The 18955-nt window shown below is 46.0% G+C and overlaps 1 protein-coding gene across 3 annotated transcripts in view; it reads left to right on the top strand.

Annotated features, from left to right (window-relative positions):
- LOC146817852 (amine sulfotransferase-like) overlaps positions 1 to 17207 on the top strand; it is a 388273-nt gene extending 371066 nt beyond the window's left edge. For all 3 annotated transcript variants that reach the window (XM_085611332.1, XM_085611333.1, XM_085611334.1), the window contains one exon: positions 13749 to 17207. In XM_085611332.1, coding sequence (XP_085467458.1) covers positions 13749 to 13873 — 125 coding nt within the window. In that variant the 3' untranslated portion in view covers positions 13874 to 17207. The remainder of the gene's footprint in view (positions 1 to 13748) is intronic.
- The last annotated feature ends 1748 nt before the right edge of the window (positions 17208 to 18955 follow it).

Here is an 18955-nt window from a genome sequence, read left to right as displayed (position 1 = left end):
CATTTCTATTGGCTTTAGCTTTTTTTTTGCATATGTGATACCTATTCCATTAGCAGAGAGAGAGTGAGGTAGTGAGATAGAGAGAGAGAGTGAGGTATTGAAATAGAGAGTGAGTTAGTGAGAGAGAGTAAGGTAGATAGAGAGTGAGGTAGTGAGATAGAGAGTGAGGTAGATAGAGATGGTGTGCCATTTTATCAAATCTGCAGCATTCTGAAGTAAAGCGCAAGAAGATACCAAGGGTCTGTAAATGTTATGCAAAGATTTGAGGATTTTGCAAAATTTGTGCTAGAGGTTAAGTCGTTAACGGTGGAACCAGGATATACTAGGCTTGACCAAATGACCAAACCTCGGAGGTCCAGGGCAATCCATTTAAACTCTACCTGCCTCAGAGCAACACCTTCCAAAATGGAGTAGCTATCCACCCTATTTTTAGTGCCAAACGGAAACTCGTCACTTACAACTCAATTTTTGAATGTATATTTTCATTTGCAAAACTGGATTTTTCCATTGTTGGTGCGGCATATTGTGTCTGTGCAAAGAATATTTTCAGAACGGCTATTGTATGCAAGTCCATCGCAAGGCAATTTGTGGAAATTAGTATGTTGCACACCTCACTGACAGTATGTCACCATAGTCACTAGCAAAACCTTGCTGTGCTCTGGTTTATACACTGCTGCCGCATGCCCCGTACCCGCCATGTTGTCAAATGAATATACTAAATGAAGTATTCACCAAAGAAGAGTTCAATGCTTGGTGCAAAGATTTGCAGAGGAGCTACAGAGCATGCAACATTTGGCCGGCACATTGCCAACCTGCCTTATATGTATTTAGCTAGGCAGCACATTAGCCTGGGTGCTGAAACATCTATTGTTCTTCAACATGGAGGGAAAGTAAGCACCAAACTGCGTGACATGCCAGGTATGGGAACACATGGAGAGAAATATTGCCTTTCAGCGGGAAATGGTATAGTACAAAGCTCTGTTTTTAATATAGAATTAGGCCTTCTGTTAAAATACAAGATTTAAAAAAAAAAAAATTATCTACGGGTGCTCGTGGGACAATTTCTATGGACCAATCCCAGTGTGGGCAGAAGGACATGGAGGAGGTAGGTAGTATGGGTGGCAGGCAGTGTGTGGAAAGCTGGACACAGGAGACCTTAATAGCACTTAGCATGAATTAATGTACCTCATGACAGGATCCAGAGAGGCGTGCGAATCAACATCTCCAAGTTTTAGTGAGAAATGCTCTTTCCCCTTGTGTTCGCCAATACAAAGCACAATATGCTCTGAATTTTTCACCCTGAAGATGGGGGCAAAAACGGAGAGACCGATAGGGACCTACCTGCTAGTTAGAACTGCCGGTGCTGAGCACAGCAGGACCCGGCCCACTTAAATTACTGATGCTTTCTCCTAAAAAGATGAATAACCAGCGCATTGTACCTCCACATGAACATCTTCTGTCCATGATTCTGCTGTTTTCATTATGACAGATTGCCATTTTCATTTGCTGCTCTGTGTTTAGCAGTAATCCTTAACCCGTAATAAATTAGCTTCATTTTTCACATTTCAGTTCTGATTGGCACTGTTTAGAGACATAATCGATTACTGGCAACAGAAGGACAACAATCACTGATCACCGTGGACAAACATATTTACAATGCGCCATCTGCCATGGACTACTGAATCTCTGTTGTTTATCTTCCGTTCGACGTTTTGTTGAGAACAACTTTAGGATGTGGAAGCACCTAACGCTCCGATGCAGCCTGGCTTTGTGATGGAGAATAGGATGAGCTGTTTGTTTTGTTTTTATTTATTTCAATTCCATTTTCGGCGGCTGGACTTGAAGCAGAGTCCCCGCCGGTCAAGCCTTTTTGCAAGCAATTCAATAGAAAGGTTAACCATGGGTTGCAGCAATGCCGATTGTTTTACTTCCAACGATGTAGTTTATTATGGCTGTGAGCTCTTGAAATTTGTAAAACAGAAGATTTTATTACAGATCCATGGTTTTGTTTCTTGCTTGCATTTATATCAGTTTCCACTAAAGCGTCCTTTAATCACACTGTCCTGACAAGGAACGGGTCCTTATCAGTTATTGGCGATAAAAGCATGCCTTATGCAAGTTCACCAGGCTTGTATTTTATTGCAAGTGGGGCAATCTGCATCTGCCGTTGGCCCACCTGGTGCGATGATAAAACTTGCTGATAAGCCAAAGAACCGGACTCAGCGTATGCTGTGACACTGGATACACCCGTCGCAGCCCGGAGCAGTACAGGGACCACCCGCTCCCTTCAACATCATTAGTTCAGTGAAAGTTTATTTTACCCTGTCGATACTTTCTAAAGTGAGACAAACACTTGATGGCGTCAGCGCAAAAGAGACCCCCCAACAGAGTTCCGGCGACACGAAGCAGCAGGGAGCCGATAGCTCAACCTTCCCTTACACCAACAAGAGGGGCTATGATATCACCCGCAACCCCCACCTCAACAAAGTAAATCAGCAAGGAGGGCTGGGAGCAGGGCTGCGGAGAAAAGACAGCTGGGTACAGAAGAGGGAAGCAGTGGGAGCTTAATTAAAAGCCGCCTCAGACCAGATCTGTTTTGCGTGTGATGCAGTCTCCACAGATCAGCTCTGGTTACACAACAATGCAAATCGCTCGCACACACGGCAAGCGCAGTCCTGCCCAGGGGGAAAGCTGCTGCTACACGCGTCCCAGTGATGCTGATACAGACATACACTGGTGTGCAGGAAGTGTTATTCTCCGGCTCACGAGCTGTTTCAGAGTGGCACCGGCAGCTGCGCTTCCATCGGACACCTAAATAAGATGGGGTGGGGGGAGAGAGTAGGAATAGAACAGCCGCTACTGTTGAGGATTTGGGCGGGCACGAGCACCACCGGGAGTGCCTGGAGAGGAGCGGGGGTGCCACCAAGAAGTCACGGACTGCTGGGAGGGAGACGAACAAACAGGAAAAATGCCTTACCTATACGCACAACAGCAAGAAGATCCTCACGGCCAGAGAACAGCATAAAAATGGCGAATGGAAGAATCGAAACTTTTTCGGATTCGGGGGCGTGTTCCTGCTGTTCTAAAAGGGCGTGTCTAAAAAGTGGAAAGAACAGCAAGGAACACGCCCCCGAATCTGAAAAAGACGGAGCCTATTTGGAGGGACGGCTCTCTCCTCCAATGGCTGGCCTCCGTTTAGGAAGCCAGCCAATGGAGGAGAAGCAAAAAGAGAGGCGGGCTAAATAGCCACTCTAGAAAACATTAAATCTTCCGACTTCCGGTTCTGCCTTCGGCAGACCGGTAGTCCTCGACCTAAAAACAGCTAACGGGGGCAAATGGTACAGGTTGGGGACCCTCAATTCAGCAATTACCAACACCTCTTCAGGATTTAATAAAGTGCACCTTACAGCCTGAGGGCATTGTTGGTGTTAAAAATATTGACACTAAGACACTGCCCTCTACATTTAAAGATAAATGTAAAAATGGCATTATTTACATTTCAGCTTCAGTAAAAAAAACATTATTTAGTAGAAATCTAAAATATCAACATCCCCTTCGGGCTATTTTGTTCATTTTTTCTTTGTGTTGCTTTATGGGAGGTGTGTTACATACATTTAAACACCTCGATACACATACATTGTGACTTTTTTAGAAAAAGATATATACATAACTAGATATAAAAGAAAGTACATTATAAGTGTAAATAATTATCAATTTATTTTTAAAGTACTAAAAATGCACTCTTTCCTTAAATATCAGGAGAGGTAATGGAAATTGTTATAGAACATAGAGGTGCCATCACAGAGAGGGCAAGATTGAGAAGCAGAGGCATCAAAACACACTCAATCTGGCATGCAGTTGGGCAATGAGCCACCAGCCACTACATCACCACCAATGCCTTCAAGACGCAGACCAACAGTTTCAACACTGAAGAGTCAGGGGAACCTACAACACCCAAGGAAACACCACAATATATTGGGGAAAGACAAATAAGCAGGAGTTTTTTACAGCAGCATAGCTTCTTCTAGTCGTATATCACCTAATCATGCTGCAGAAACTTCTGATTTATTTGGTAATTTAGAGGCCTTCATGTTCTCACTGCAGCACCAACAAAATAAAAGTAGGAAAAGTGTTAGTACACATATTACAGGCATTAACAAATGCATCAATTAACCAAATATGGTTTAGTTAAACCCACTAATACAGTTGGGGAAGGTGGGCTAAAGAACAATTTCTTACGAATTTGATACCTTAGCAGAGGTAGGTACAAACCTATTTTCTTTTGCGCAACAGGAACATTCCTTACATAGGTGCAGATATCACAGATATATTTGTTCAGAAGGAGTAAGCCTGCCCTAAAAATGCTTTCCTGTCTCTTCCTCTGCATACCAGCTAGTATTCACCACCCCCACGCCATCACATTCGAAGTAGCATTGTGAAAGGGCCTGATGCATTGTGGGGCTCTTTAAACAGGTTGCACCTGATTACCACCTGATTCCATGTGGTGCTAAATTGCATGTACAAAATAATTATTCTGCGCCTATTCACAATTTATTCACAATTTACGGATTCTTCATACATACAAAATACGAATCACTATTCAGAAATCTCTCATAACAATTTGCTATTTAGGGGTCACTAAATTAGCAAGTCAGTATTTAGACGGTACGCAAAAAATTGAGACCAAATGGATTTTCACATATAAGAAAATACAATTTTAGCAGTTGGTAACCAGTGTAAAGTTGTTTACAGAATCGCTAAACCATAATACACCTGGCCCTGTGTTCCAACGAGCATTACCCCATGGAGTGCTTCGAAAAATAAACAGAATATCGGGGGTTTTACAGAAGGCAAATTTGGATACACGGAGGGGAGGAGGACCCTTGATCTAGTAAATCACAAAAAGTTAGATCTTCACAATTGTAAGAAAAATTGATTTGTACTAACTTTTGAGAAGGCAAGTGATATTGAAAGAGTTTTAGATTTTGAGGCTTCTTTTACAGAAAACCAACATAGAAAATGGTAAAAGATGGCTTGTGATGTGTGTTATGATGAACCTTCAAGCAATGCAGAAGAACTTTAGAATGACCTTTTAAACTCTCTTTTTGGATGCAGAATTGGAGATTTGGCTGCAAGATTTAAAAACTTGAAACAAATCAAGGACTCTTTGAATTTCTATTCACATTTATAAAACCCAGAATTTCTGAGAACCTCAAGGAGCGATGTTCTAATATGGAACAGTGACTCCGTGGTGAAATTTGATTTGTCAAAATCCATAAGGGAAATTCTTGAAGCATGGAAATAAAAATTAAATAGCACTATTGGTTATTTTATTAATCACAAATAAACTTGGCATGATTGACTTTACTGAGCATTATGAATCTGATTGAAGAAGACATGCATTGTAATGTGCCAATAAAAACTGAAACAGTTTTCAGTGGAAACATAGAAGCCTACAAGTGGGTAATGAGTCACCATAAATATTACGGGGGTGGCTTTATACATTTTGAAATATTGAATCGATTCAAGAATTAGGAAACAAGGAAGAGGAAATAGGATCATGAAATATCAACTATTTACAACGGCTGCAGTATTGTCCATTTAAAATATAGGTCATTTGCCTGGTTGAAATCTGACAATTGTTAGGTGACTAAGCATCAAATGGTGATTTTCAATGCTTAGAAATTGTGGCGCGGCTTGCTATTAAAATGTTACCACAACCTGAATGCACGATGCTGCAAATGCTGGCAAATTTTTCAATTAACTATGAAATCCCGTAAAATCAGGAGACAGCACTTGGGCATGCTTTTCCATATCTTTTTTTTTTTTAATAAATTTATTTATTTCGTAACGCACAGTAGCACAGGCATACACCATTGCTCGCCTACAACCCGGAGGCCGGGTGGTTCAGTTCTTATAGGCATTGCACATTGCAGCTTATCCCACATCCCGGGGGCCGGGCATCGCTGTCTTCCTATGCAGTAAGTTGGCAACTCTATTATGGTGTATAGCCCTTCTCGCCGTTCCTACGCTACCTGGTCCTTTTGAGTGACAACAAAGTTTTGTACTTAAATTACCACAAAAAAATTAACCCCCCAAAAAAAAGACCCCCCCCCTGTCGAAAAGTCCCATCTGCCGCACTCAGGGCCTCCCCCACCTAGAAATCCATGCATCTGTCCCTCTCCCTAGCTCGCACCCCCTTATACAACCCACACACCCATAGTTGGACGTATCCGGCAGCCTATGTGAACACTATTTCTCGGAACGTAGCCGGGAGCGCACGCCCCCCTGTCTGCAAAAATGGTCGGCTCTCCACCAAATGCATTAGGGCTTGATTCAGTTCGCCGCCACTCCCTCCGCGCCCAGGGATAACGCTTCTTCCTCCCCAGCCCCAGACTTCTCCCCCGCCCCGCCCCTCCTGAGGTATTCAGCATAAAGTCCCCAAAAGTTCTTTGGCCTACTTCTTGGGGGAAGCAGTTCGCTATACGTCTCCGACTGCGTACAGCAGTAGAGCACATCCCGTTTCCATTGCGCCAGCGTGGGCAAAGGGCCCCGCATCCAGCATATAGCTACCCTGCGCTTGGCAATCAGCATGCCCATGTCTACCAATCTGCGCGCCGCCTTTGGGAGTCCCCTTGAGTGGCCCAGCAGTGCTATCGAAGGGTCCTGAACCAACTCCAATTCCGCTACCTCTCCGATCTGGCGAAATATTGCCCCCCAAAACTTGCCCACGCCGGGACATTCCCACGCCAAGTGCATAAAGTCTGCCACTGGGTGCGAACACCGCTCGCATGTAGACCCCTCACGCAGGCCGTATCTATGCAGCCTTTCTGGCGTGTAATATGCTCTATTAATGAATTTGAAATGAATAAGTCTATGCTTGCCGTGCAGTGATATCCGTCTTATACCCGTACAGCAATAAGTCCACATGGCATCGTCTATCAACGTGCCCAGATCCCTTTGCCAGGCCAAGCGAGCTTTAGTGTATTTTTGGGATCTCTGTGACATAGCTATGCTGTATAGCTTGGACACCATCTTATGCGGGCTTTTGTGCTTAAGTAAATGGGATAATTCCCAGGCCTCAGGGGGTTCGGCCATATCCTCACCTAAGTGTCGTCGCCATGCGCCTCTGACCCTAGGAATTGAAATCTCTGTAGGTGAGTGTAGTTCTCCGATGTTGACGCCACGTCGTCCCATGTTTTGGCGACACCGTCCGCAAATAAGTCACCCAGCAGGCGGATGCCCAATCCCCGCAGGGAACGGACAACGCTGCCGTCTCCGCTAGGGGACAGCCCATTCAAGGGGCATGGCCGGAGAGTATAACAACGCTCCCGCAGTCTGCCCAAGTAGCCAGTTCCAAGCATGAAGAGTGGCATTTAACGAATCTTAGAAGTCAGTCCTGCGATTGGCCGGCTCGAACAGAACTGCGGGCAACGGGAGCGGTGCCGCAAACAGCCTTTCGAGTTTTAGGTATGGGATCGTATCATCACCGTGCACCCAGGCGTGCGCCGGCGCCCCCTGTGCAACCCTGTAATAGAGCTCCATATCAGGCGCCCCAAGGCCCCCCATATGGTATGGCAGCGTCAGGACGCTCCAGCACACCCGCGCCTGCTTCCCCGCCCAAGCCAACCACAGCAGAGACCTATTCAACCTGGCAAAGAAGATGCGTGGCAGAACTATTGGGATATTGGAGAACAAAAATAAAAATCTAAGCAACACTACCATTTTAGCGATGGATATCCGGCCCATCAGCGACAGAGGCAGGCCTATCCCAAGTCTCCACGTCTTCCTCCAATTTGTTTATGGCCCTCCCATAGTTCTCAGTAAAAACCACATCAGAATCGCGATGCAGCTGTATCCCCAGGTATCTGACCGAATCCTCCGACCACTGCAGTGGATGCTCCATTTCAAACGGGGTAGTGGACGACGTCAACGGAAACGCAATGGACTTGTTCCAGTTGACCTTCAGCCCGGACAGCGCCCCAAACTGTACAACCTCCCGCAGCACTGGTGCTAAGTTACTCTCCGGCTCCCTAATATAGAGCAGGGTGTCGTCTGCATACGTGGAAACAATTATGCGATACGACGGGAAGCTAACGCCTCTAAGATTGTGATACTCATGCAGGGCCCGCGCCAGCGGCTCCGCTACCAACGCGTATAGTATGGGGGAGAGGGGGCAGCCCTGACGCGTCCCCCTGGAGATCGGTATGGTGTCCGTAACCAAATCACCCAGTTTAATCCTCACAGTAGGGCCCGTGTAGAGCACCCCAATCATTTGCAGAAAGACCGGGCCCAGTCCCAGCTTGGTCAGGACCTGTCGCATAAAGGGCCATTCAACCGAGTCAAAAGCTTTCTACATATCGAGAAAAACTGCAAGGGCCCTCGAGTCTTGTCGGACGTGTTGCAGCACGCCAAACACTTTCCTCAAATTATATGTGAGGTTTCTGCCCGGCACAAACCCTGCTTGTTCCGGCGCAACCAACTCCGGGGTGAGGAGTGCGAGTCTCGTAGCCAACACCTTCGCAAATAGCTTAGTGTCTACGTTCAGCAAAGACAGCGGTCGGTACGAACTGCACTCCTCCAAGTCCTTGCCAGGTTTGGGGATGGCGACCAGTATCGCCTCCCTCATGGAGGGGGGCATGTGTCCGGTAACACATAGGCCGTCGAACAGCGTGGAGAGATGCGGAAGCAATAAATCAATGAAGGAGCTGTAAAAGGCCACCGTGAGGCCATCCGCCCCAGGGGCACTGTTTGCCTTCATACCTGCTAATGCCTCAAGGATTTCATCCCGCTCAATGGGCAGGGCCAGAAATTCCCTATGCTCATTTGGGAGGAATGGCAGCTGGATATGATCCAAATATTCCTGTATATGATCATCCATATTAGCCTGTTTAGATGCATACAGGTTAGCGTAGTATGACTGAAAGCGTGTGGCGATGTCCACCTCATCTGTCAGCAACACCCCTTCATCCGATTAAATTTTAGTAACCGTCGCCTTGCATCTGCGTGCTTTTAATATATTGGCAAGCACTGAGCTAGGCCTATCCCCTTCACCGTATACTCTGGCAGTGGCGTACTTCCCTAGGTGCAGCACTTCCGAGTCGGCTGCTTCATGGTATTCAGCAAGTAGCGCCTTCAGCTGGTCTGCGACATCAGCCGATGCATCCGACTGCTGTGCAGTCTCCACTTCCCGCAGTCTACCTTCCAACGATGCTAACCGCTGCCGGATAGAACGCAGCACCCCGGAGTGTTTAGCGATAGCCACCCCCCTGATATACACTTTAAATGTTTCCCACACCATTTGGAAGCTATCCACCGAACCTATATTAGTTTCAAAGAACGCTGTGATCTCTTCAACCAGCTCCTCTTTAAACAAGGGATCAAGGAGGGAATATTGGGGGAACCGCCAACCAAAGGGGGGCATGGTCTTACTTGGCATAGGCAGCGTGAGCAATAGGGGAGAGTGATCCGATAGGGTGCGCGGTAGCACCTGACACGCGCGAACCTGCGCCATTAGTCGTGAGGACGCCAACCAATAATCTATACGTGTGCGTAGGTTATGGTAGGAAGAGTAGTGCGTGTATCCCCCCTCTTCAGGGTTGAGTGCCCTCCACACATGTTAGGCCTATACAAAGCATCTCCCTACTGACCATTTTAGCAGCTGCAGACTGCGGTTGGGTTGGGCCACCGGATCTATCCAGCACTGGATTCATAACCATATTGAAATCCCCCCCCCACAGCGTAGAGGCCGGACCCATGTCTTTGACTCTTTTTGCAAGCTCCGAGTAAAACTCCGGACAATCATAATAAGGGCCATCCACATTAACCAGGAATAAATCCAGTCCCCCTCCCCTGATATCGCGACAACGCAAACCGGCCCCCACTATTCGCATAGAGCAGTTGTGCCTTACCACCCAGCTTAGGGTTAAACCAGGTTATCACCCCTCTGGCGTGCGTGGTGAAGCCGGCCGCATGCGAATTACCTGCCAAATCCCACACACGCAGCATCTGACTACTGCAGGTAAGGTGCGTCTCCTGAAGGAGAGCAATGTCAACATTGTGCCTAGTGAGGTAGTGCAGCACTTTGCGCAGCTTTCGGTGGTCGTTTAGACCCCTAACGTTCCAGGTCATCACTCTCAGGGAGGCGCGCACCCCATGGCCTGTGGTATTGCTAGCCATATCTACTCCAGCCACGTCCATTGTTATCTACTAATGTAAGTCGTGAGCAACAGTTACTGGGATGTGACCCATGCAGAGCGAGTAGGCATTTCGACCCCTGAATCAACATAACAACAATAAACCACCCCATCCCCCACACCCACAGCAGACCCCCCCCAACTTGGCCATGCCGCACCCCATCAAGAGCTTACCCCCCCACCCAACACCCAACCCAGAACCACTGAACCCCCAGGCAGCAGGTGAAGTGCACTCGCAGGCGGAGTACGCTCAGTCCGTAATATGTGGTAGTTATTTCTATACCCGCCCGCCCGGCACTCCCCCGCAGCAAACCCATTACGGCCCCGCCCGCTCGACCACTGCGCTCATTACCCACTGTTCGGCAACGGCTGCCTCGCACCCCCGCGCCCACTGCCGCCACTCCCCGCGCCCAGACCTCCAGCAAGGCAAATAGCTCGCGTATAGCAGGGGCAGCAGACGCGTCTCAACGCACTTAACTGCAGGATAAGTAGAAACCAGGGGAAATCAAGCATACCACGACATTGTTTACACCCGTCTATCCTCTCAACATCACAAGACCTTCCCAGCTCTCCACGGAACCCCCCCTTTGAGCTCACTGTACAGGCCACCGGGGGGCCTAGATGCGAAAGACAGTGCCTGCCAGATAGTCCGATTCAATCCTGGTGCTCCAGGGAGCTCTCCGGCCCCTCGCTTCGCTGTCTTTTCTCCGGACTGCCCTGGCCATCCTTCTGCCAGTCTTTCAGTGCTCTATGCAGTGCCTTCGGGTCCGTGAAAATGTGCGACTTCCCCTGTCGGTTAACTCGGAGTTTGGCCGGGTACAACATCGCATAGTCCAACCCCAAGTCGCGTAGCTGCTTTTTAGCAGGGACAAACTGACGTCTCGCCTCTTGTACTTTTGCAGTGAAGTCCGGATAGAGTGAAATGTTCGACCCTTCGTACACTAGTGTTTGCTTCTCTCGCGCCAATCTCAAGGCGGCATCTCTGTTGCGATAGTTCAAAAGTTTTGCTATAATTGGTCGCGGCGGCGCACCCGGAGGGGGCCGCGGCCCGAGCGATCTGTGCGCCCTCTCCACCACAAATACTTCCGAGAACACCTCCCGGCCAAGAAGCGCAATCAGCATTGCCTCAACAAAACACTCCATCCGTCCCGTCGCAGTCGACTCCGGAAGGCCCGTGATGCGTAGGTTACAGCGCCGCGTACACGCCTCCAGGTCCTCGGTCTTGTCCTGGAGCACCTGCATGAGTCGCCCCAGCTGTTTTTGATCCGTGCTCAGCAAGGACTGCGCCTCCTCCACCTCCACCAGGCGCTGTTCCGACTGATCAAGCCTCTCCGAGTGTTTGTCGAGCCGCTCTCCCATACGATCCATTCTACAGGAAAGGGCATCAATCTTAGCGCCAAGAGAGGTAATGCCAGACTGCAGACACCTCTCCATGGAGAGCAGCAGGCCACGCAAATCCTGGTCCTCCGCCGGTGGGGCTAAGGCTCCACCTGCATCATCACCCGTCGGGGTCTGCGACTTAGTACGCTTTTGTTCGAACGACAATTTCGGCTGCGACTTATCCATCTTGCCCATGGTGTTGGACGCCCGAGAGCCGCGCCTCGGCGAACCACCCAGACCAAGTCCAGCGGCACCGCCAAGCACGCCGGCGACGATGCGCCCACCCCACAGTCCAGTCCACAGTTATCCCAGGATTCCTCAACCATCACACCTAGTGACCAGCTGTAGGGCAAATTCAGCGTCAGCTCCACAAATCTACGCCGGTCGCAGCGCGGCCAGTGTTTTGCGCTCCCTCCGTCTGTTGGTGCCAGTTCTTATCACCGCGACCAATGTGGCCGCCAATCTTCTTCAATACAAGCCCCAGTAGTGGCTACCTCTTCACCGCCGGCCAGCCTCGACCGCCTCAGCTCCACGGGGCCGCCGCCACACCACCAATCGGCTGCCCCAGCCGCTTCCACTATTGCGCTCTCATAGGGGCCGTGCCTCCCGCTGCCCAGGTCTTCGGTACCACTAGTCCAGCCAGGCGCGGTGCGCACACCCCAGGGTCGCCCAAGGCCTTCCCAGGTGCTCACTCCTCGTGCACGCGCCCCTCACTGCTCACCGCTGCTGTCTCCTCATCGGCGCTGCGGATCACAAGCCTCTGCACGCCGATCAAAAAAAACTGCCAGGGCGCCTTCGACTATGTGACTCTCCGGCTGCCACAAACGAGGGCGAAGGATTCCCCCCCTCTCACCCTGCTCAGTACGCCACCGGAGTCTGCGGCTCAAGTCCGAGTCGTGTGGTCCGCTCCGCAATCCGGCTCCTCCCACCGCCGCAGGCCGCATGTCGTCCTACGCCAGAGCCACCGCAGCTCACGCAACGGCCAGGGATCCAAGGCCCAGTACAGCACGACTTTGCCGCCGGTGTTTCTCCACCGTGGCTGCACTTCCCAGGCCCGGGACCAGCCGTCGAGATGGCGCCAACGTTCCGACGCCTAATGCACTGCAGTAGCGACAGAGTCAGGCGTCGCAGGGCAGGATAATTTACAGATCGTTGTGCTGCGAGTCGGAGCACCGGACTCAGGCAGCCATTCCTGTTGCGAGCCAAGCTCCGCCCCATGCTGCTTTTCCATATCTAATGCTTCTAAGACATTGAAGTACATTTCTTTAGTTTTTTGGATTAGAACATTAACATTACACAGACACTTATGGGATTTAGCGTCCATTTTAAGTACTACTGCATAAGATGTGAAAACATTTCATTTTCTGGACTGAAGATTTTTTTTTCATTAAACCCATCCGCTGCTGTAAGAGTGAGGGCTTTATTTAGAGTTTAGCAGAGAGGGAGCACAGTTGTCAATCAGTTGTATTCCAGTCCAACTGAACTCAGTGCTCTCCTCCCCTGCTTAAAGTCAGGGTAGACCCTAGGTTGATGCCCTCAGACCCCCTGCTGACTTCTTTGGCTTAAACCTCTGAATTCCAGCCAGTGTATAAACAGTTGCCAGATCATAGTGACAATTGCCCCAACTTATTGAAGGCGGGGCAACTTTCACTCTTTTTCCAGGTGGACACAGGCAGGAAAAAGAAAAAAAGACTGCCCAAAACTGCAGGCACAAAACTCCTGGCATGTTGAGGCCATTTTTTTTGCTTAGAAAAAAATGTAACTCCCTCTTTCGGAATTGATTTTGTCCAAACAAAAATGTTTTGGCTCTTTAGGCATAGCTCCCGTGCAAAAAACTTTAAATGTTGTGAAGGAAGCGGCAGCAGTAATGGCAGCTCCATCCACAGCACAGAGATGTCCCCTCGGTAGACAAAACTCTCTAAATTGAGTGGGGAAGTCCTACACCAGGGTATCAGAGGTCATGGTTACCACGCCCACAGCAGGCTGGCGGGCATGATCTAAAAGTGGCCCTAAATCTGATCCAGGTTTTTAAAATACTCCTCACTACTGTTTCAACGAGGGGACTATCACAAGTTATCGTATCTAAAAAACATGCAGTTTAATATATGCAATGAATACACAATGAGACACTACATCTCCATGTCATTGTCTCTGCTTTATATTTTTTTACAGGTACCATTGGTGACTGGAAAAACCATATGACTGTTGCGCAGAGTGAACGATTTGACAAGATATATCAAGAGAAGATGAAGGATGTACCAATAGAGTTTATTTGGAATATTAATGAAGGCAAATAGTCCAAATACCTCAGTTCATCTTTTCATTCAATACTTTCTTCTTCAATATTTTATAAAGCATTGGAGTAACGCTATTAAAGTATGTGTGTTTCTTGTAAACTAAAATACATTCTCTAGGCTCAAGGCTCAAAAAAGCACATATTAAACCACACATATTGTCTGTATTTTCTATAAGGTGCATTTAATCACTTGCATTTGTAGATGTTCAATCCAAAATAAAGGTATATCAAGACTAACATTATATATAATACTTGTATAATGTTTAAATACTCATCAATATCTTAGACGATTCTTTGAAAAAAATTGTAATGTACAAACGCTCTGTGTAACCAACATTGAAGTGTATTTCTCAAATGAAATTGTTCTTGGATTGAATAATGTTTATTCATGGATGTAATGTAGTTCTAGAAGAAAATTAAAGCATGAATAATGTCACTGATAACAGTAAATAACATTTAAATATTATGTTGGCGCCCAGACTTGGCAATTATCTTAGCTACATTTTATCTTGTATAGTATTCTCATGTCAATGTTATATAAAAGGTAAAAAAAACACGACTAAAGGTGCCTTTCAGAACTATCTGCAGTTACAACTCAGACTCTTTATCTGCTTTACTGGTGACACAGTTTTGTAGTATGCCCCTGGAAATTCATGCATTGAAGACGTCTTGACCATAAGTGCACGTTAAAAATAATTTATCGGATCAAGTGCGATGTTTTGCTGCATGTTATGTTCCAAATACTGTGCTCATATTCTTGTTTGCTAAAACAATATTATATTTTGCTGTGTAAGCTAATTTCTCCAAATACATTGATGATGAAGCATGTCACCTTATGTGAGTGAAGGATTGTGTCGATTTTCGAATGTTCAACAGCTAAGAATATGTACTGGTGACAAGTAAAATGATTTTCACCCCTTCCATAAAAATGGTTTCTTGTGTGTACAGCCCCATCCCTATGCCACTGCCCACTGCCCTTTATTGGTCTTGCACTTCTGTACTCATAATCTCATCTCTTCACCTCATCCTACAATGTCCTCTCTAATTTAAGTTTGCGTTTTTTCTCTTCGACTACCTCAGGCACCAGGAAAGGCACAAAGATCATCACTAAATTATTGCTCTGAAAAGGTGGCATTCGACATGGGAATGCACATGCAGATTTCATGAGGCCCATGACACTTCTTTAGTTTTCTGCCCGTCCGTCTGAACTTCTCCTACCCAGCTAGCCTCAGCTCAGCTCAGCTCAAACCCTCAAAAGCATTTCCTATAAAGGCTATCCCTGCCAAGCTACCTGAATTGAAAATAGTTGCCAAACCTATGGCCATGGTGTCAACAATTCCTTTCTCTCGCTCTTGTGCCAAAAAAACAAGAACTCATTCTATGTATGTCCTTGTTGATATTACCAATGACTTGTTAGACAGCTGCCTTGCCCTCAGTGTCCTATCATACACATCTCCATCGGTACTGCTATCACCAGCACATCTGCCTCCTTGCCTAACCACTGCTCCTTGCCCACCTTGGCCACTTTCAATGATCTAATGCATTAATCAGCTTGTTGTGGCTTGTTGTCCAGTCCATGAATGTGCTTAGCCCAAAAAGAGTACGTTGCAATGCAAACGCAGTAAAACGAGTGCTCTCAGTATATTCATAGCAAAATCATTGGGCCCGATTCACAAAGGTAAAATGAGATGAAAGTCTAACTTTACGACTTTCGGTATTCACAAAGGGCATGTACTACTCATAAATGCCATTTTGAATATCGAAAGTCATAAAGTTCAACTTTTGGTATTCACAAAGGGCATTTACGAGTAGTAAATGCCCCTTGTGAATACCAAAAGTCATAAAGTTAGACTTTCGTCTCAGTTTCCCTTTGTGAATCAGGCCCATTGTTTGCATTCAATTTGTTCACTAGGTGGACTGTTTCCCCAATGTCCACTACCAATGCTACTTTCTTATTCTGAAGTTCCAACCCCACAACCTCACAGCCAGCACATCTGAAAAAAAGATTCTAAGAGGTCTGTACTGTGCCACCTCTCTTTCTTGTCATACGGCCACAGTTCTATACACCAAAAACTCTTCCAATATATCCCATAACTACCTGCACTAGAAGCTTCAGAAAATATCTATACCATCCAGGTCATTGGTTCACACTGTAGCCACAATGTTTCTCAGTTGCAGTCTAGGATGATCAGTCATACTTGCATGTCCTTTCTCACTTCTCTTTTCAGAATTCTAATCCTGTGATGCGGCTTTAAAAACCTTCTCATAGCAAATGCCAGCTGTCTGCAAAGTGTTCTTCCTGACACCACTTTTCTCATGAAGCTCAGATGGCCCAGTATCTTTTCGATAAATGAAAACTCATACTTTTGTTTACCCATGGCATCGAGCAGCATTTCGTTCTGTCTCAACCACATACTGTCATATGTACTGCACTAGCTTAAAGGCATTTGTGTGCCTTTAAGCTAGTTTTGCAATATAATAAACTCCTAAATAAACTATTATGAGTAGCTGTGCATGTTACAGTGTACACAGCTCGAGATGATTCTTACCCTGTCTAATCAATTAGTAGGAACATAACAGGGTTTCACAGCTCTTCTTAAAATTAGATCCTGTGTGTCATATAGTTTTCCCGAATCTTAAATGTGTGCTTTTATTGAGAAACAGCCAGAAGCAACATGACAATGTAGAACAATATTTCTGATTTATAATTCTACTCACAGAAGCAAAACAAGAAATGGTCTTGACTGTCTCAGTTTCAGGTCAAGTGATTTCTCAAGCTCACCATGCCCCAAGAACAGCACAGAGCCTTGATGGGCTCCGTTGTTTTTGTTCTTTCCCAGACACTGCAGGATGGCAAGTCTTATCCCTCATTTTTGATACATGGGGCAATCAGTCAGCTCGAAGAGGGCAGATTACAGTCTGCTTAAGGTGACCCAAACCAACTTACAACACACACATGAAAACGGAATGTGTCAGGATCAGAGTTTCTGCTAAGAAACGATGCAGCAGCACCTGCGTTGGCAGATCCGAATCCTTGCTCATGGAGCCTGAGCCTCTGCTGATCTCTACAACATGTGTGCAAAGGCTTTGTACTTAAGCATTCATATTCTTTCCTTCAGAGACCTTTATTTTGTTTTCTGACTCTGACACCCTACTTTGTGTGCCAAAACTAATATGACCTTTTCCTCAAACTACACTAGCTAATTTAGGTTAGGAATTTCCTTCATGGAACACACGTTCTGGATATGTTGTATTCTTTACCTAATTCTCACTAACATTAATTGATCAATGTCATTCTTTAATCACATTTTGTTAATAAATCCTCTTTAAATTTATTGAATTTCTCCTTTTCATTCCCTGTGGACCCTAATAGTTTTGCTATTCATAGAAATATATTTAAATGATAGCTCATGTTATCCTCAACAAACAAAAGGTCTATATGACCAGTGGCGACGTTTGTATGGTTAGTATTCCAGTAGACTAAGATTCAAGTACCCCCTGCTACGTCATAAGATACAATGCATGTGTAATAAGGAGAATGGGATATCTGTCACATTTGCAATAGAGTAACCCCTCCACCAGATATCGAACAGGCCTCTAGAATTTCTAAAATTACTTTCCTCTCATCATGCATACGCGTAAAAAGATCGGGATGCATCAAGATAAATGATTGTATAATGATTGAATATGTACGCAAATACTAAGTATATGAAATGTTGGAAAGCAGCAATAGCATTACGCCAGCTGAATAGCAACACACGATCTTCAAAATGTTAAAACAGATTGCGAAAATTGGTCTTCCATTCATCAAATTTTTAATGTGCAAGATATGATAAGTGCCACCCAAATCCAACATAGCAACACTCTCACGCTGACCCTAGAATGTCTCTTCAGAGAGTGATTGTGGGCATTTGTCCTTGATGGAAATAAAATAAAACTGAGCTCTTTATAGTCAATAAAAGGCCTAAGCTCTTCATCTCTCTTTGGTACAAAGAACAAAGGTGCCCCATATGGTAATAGAGATGGTACAATGATCCCACTCCTAAAATTCTCCTGCAGATAATACTTTAAGACCTCCTTTTCTTTTTCTTTTCAGACAGACAATAGATTTGTCCAGATGGAATGATAGAACCTGGTTCAAGAGAAATGGTGTGGTTATACTCCTAATGATAAGGAAGGCAGTAAACTGATAAATATACACAGAGAAACCATGATAATGAGAAGGCATCATGGAAAGGTTCGGGACGTTCGTCTTAGGCTTTTTACTGGCTTCCTTGTCTTCATCCATTGGCGACAAGTATCTTTCTGTGGAATGAAAATGATTGTGGTTGAATTGAGAAGACAAGGAAAATGTTCTGGTGGCTGGATTTAAATATGGAATGTATGTGTTTAGCCAGGATATCCCAAAACCTTAGAATAATTAGGAGAGGCTATCAAATCAAAACAAGGCAACTCGCAGAGGTCTAAAAAAGAAAGCACTAAAGGCAAAGACATCTCTATATTTGGTCTACATGATAAAGAAGTTTCCCCCACAGCCTGGGCAACATCTGGAATTTTGTTAGAGACTCTTTGGATAGAGTTCTAGAAGGGCGAGTTGCGGTTATTGAACAAAACAGGTTCTACAATAGAAGGGACCTGAAGTATCAGTAGTCACTGCTTTCTTGGTCTTGAACAGAACGTATAAAGAATCAGTTGACGTTTGAAATACTTACTGGAGTACCAATATGGTAAAGACAATTTTCACCTGTTCCTTTAAACCTCACAAGGGATGGGTTTTGGCATCTCCCAGCGACCACTGTGGGAGTACAGAATGAGCCTGGACCATGTGCCGAGCATTATCTGGAATTTTGTTAGAGACTCTTTGGATATAGTTCTAGAAGGGCGAGTTGCGGTTATTGAACAAAACAGGTTCTACAATAGAAGGGACCTGAAGTATCAGTAGTCACTGCTTTCTTGGTCTTGAACAGAACGTATAAAGAATCAGTTGATGTTTGAAATACTTACTGGAGTACCAATATGGTAAAGACAATTTTCACCTGTTCCTTTAAACCTCACAAGGGATGGGTTTTGGCATCTCCCAGCG

This window comes from Triturus cristatus, chromosome 6 (assembly GCF_964204655.1).
Source record: "Triturus cristatus chromosome 6, aTriCri1.1, whole genome shotgun sequence".
NCBI lineage: Eukaryota > Metazoa > Chordata > Amphibia > Caudata > Salamandridae > Triturus > Triturus cristatus.
The sequence above is the reverse complement of the archived record's forward strand: the minus strand, read 5'-3'. Positions and strand labels throughout refer to the sequence as shown.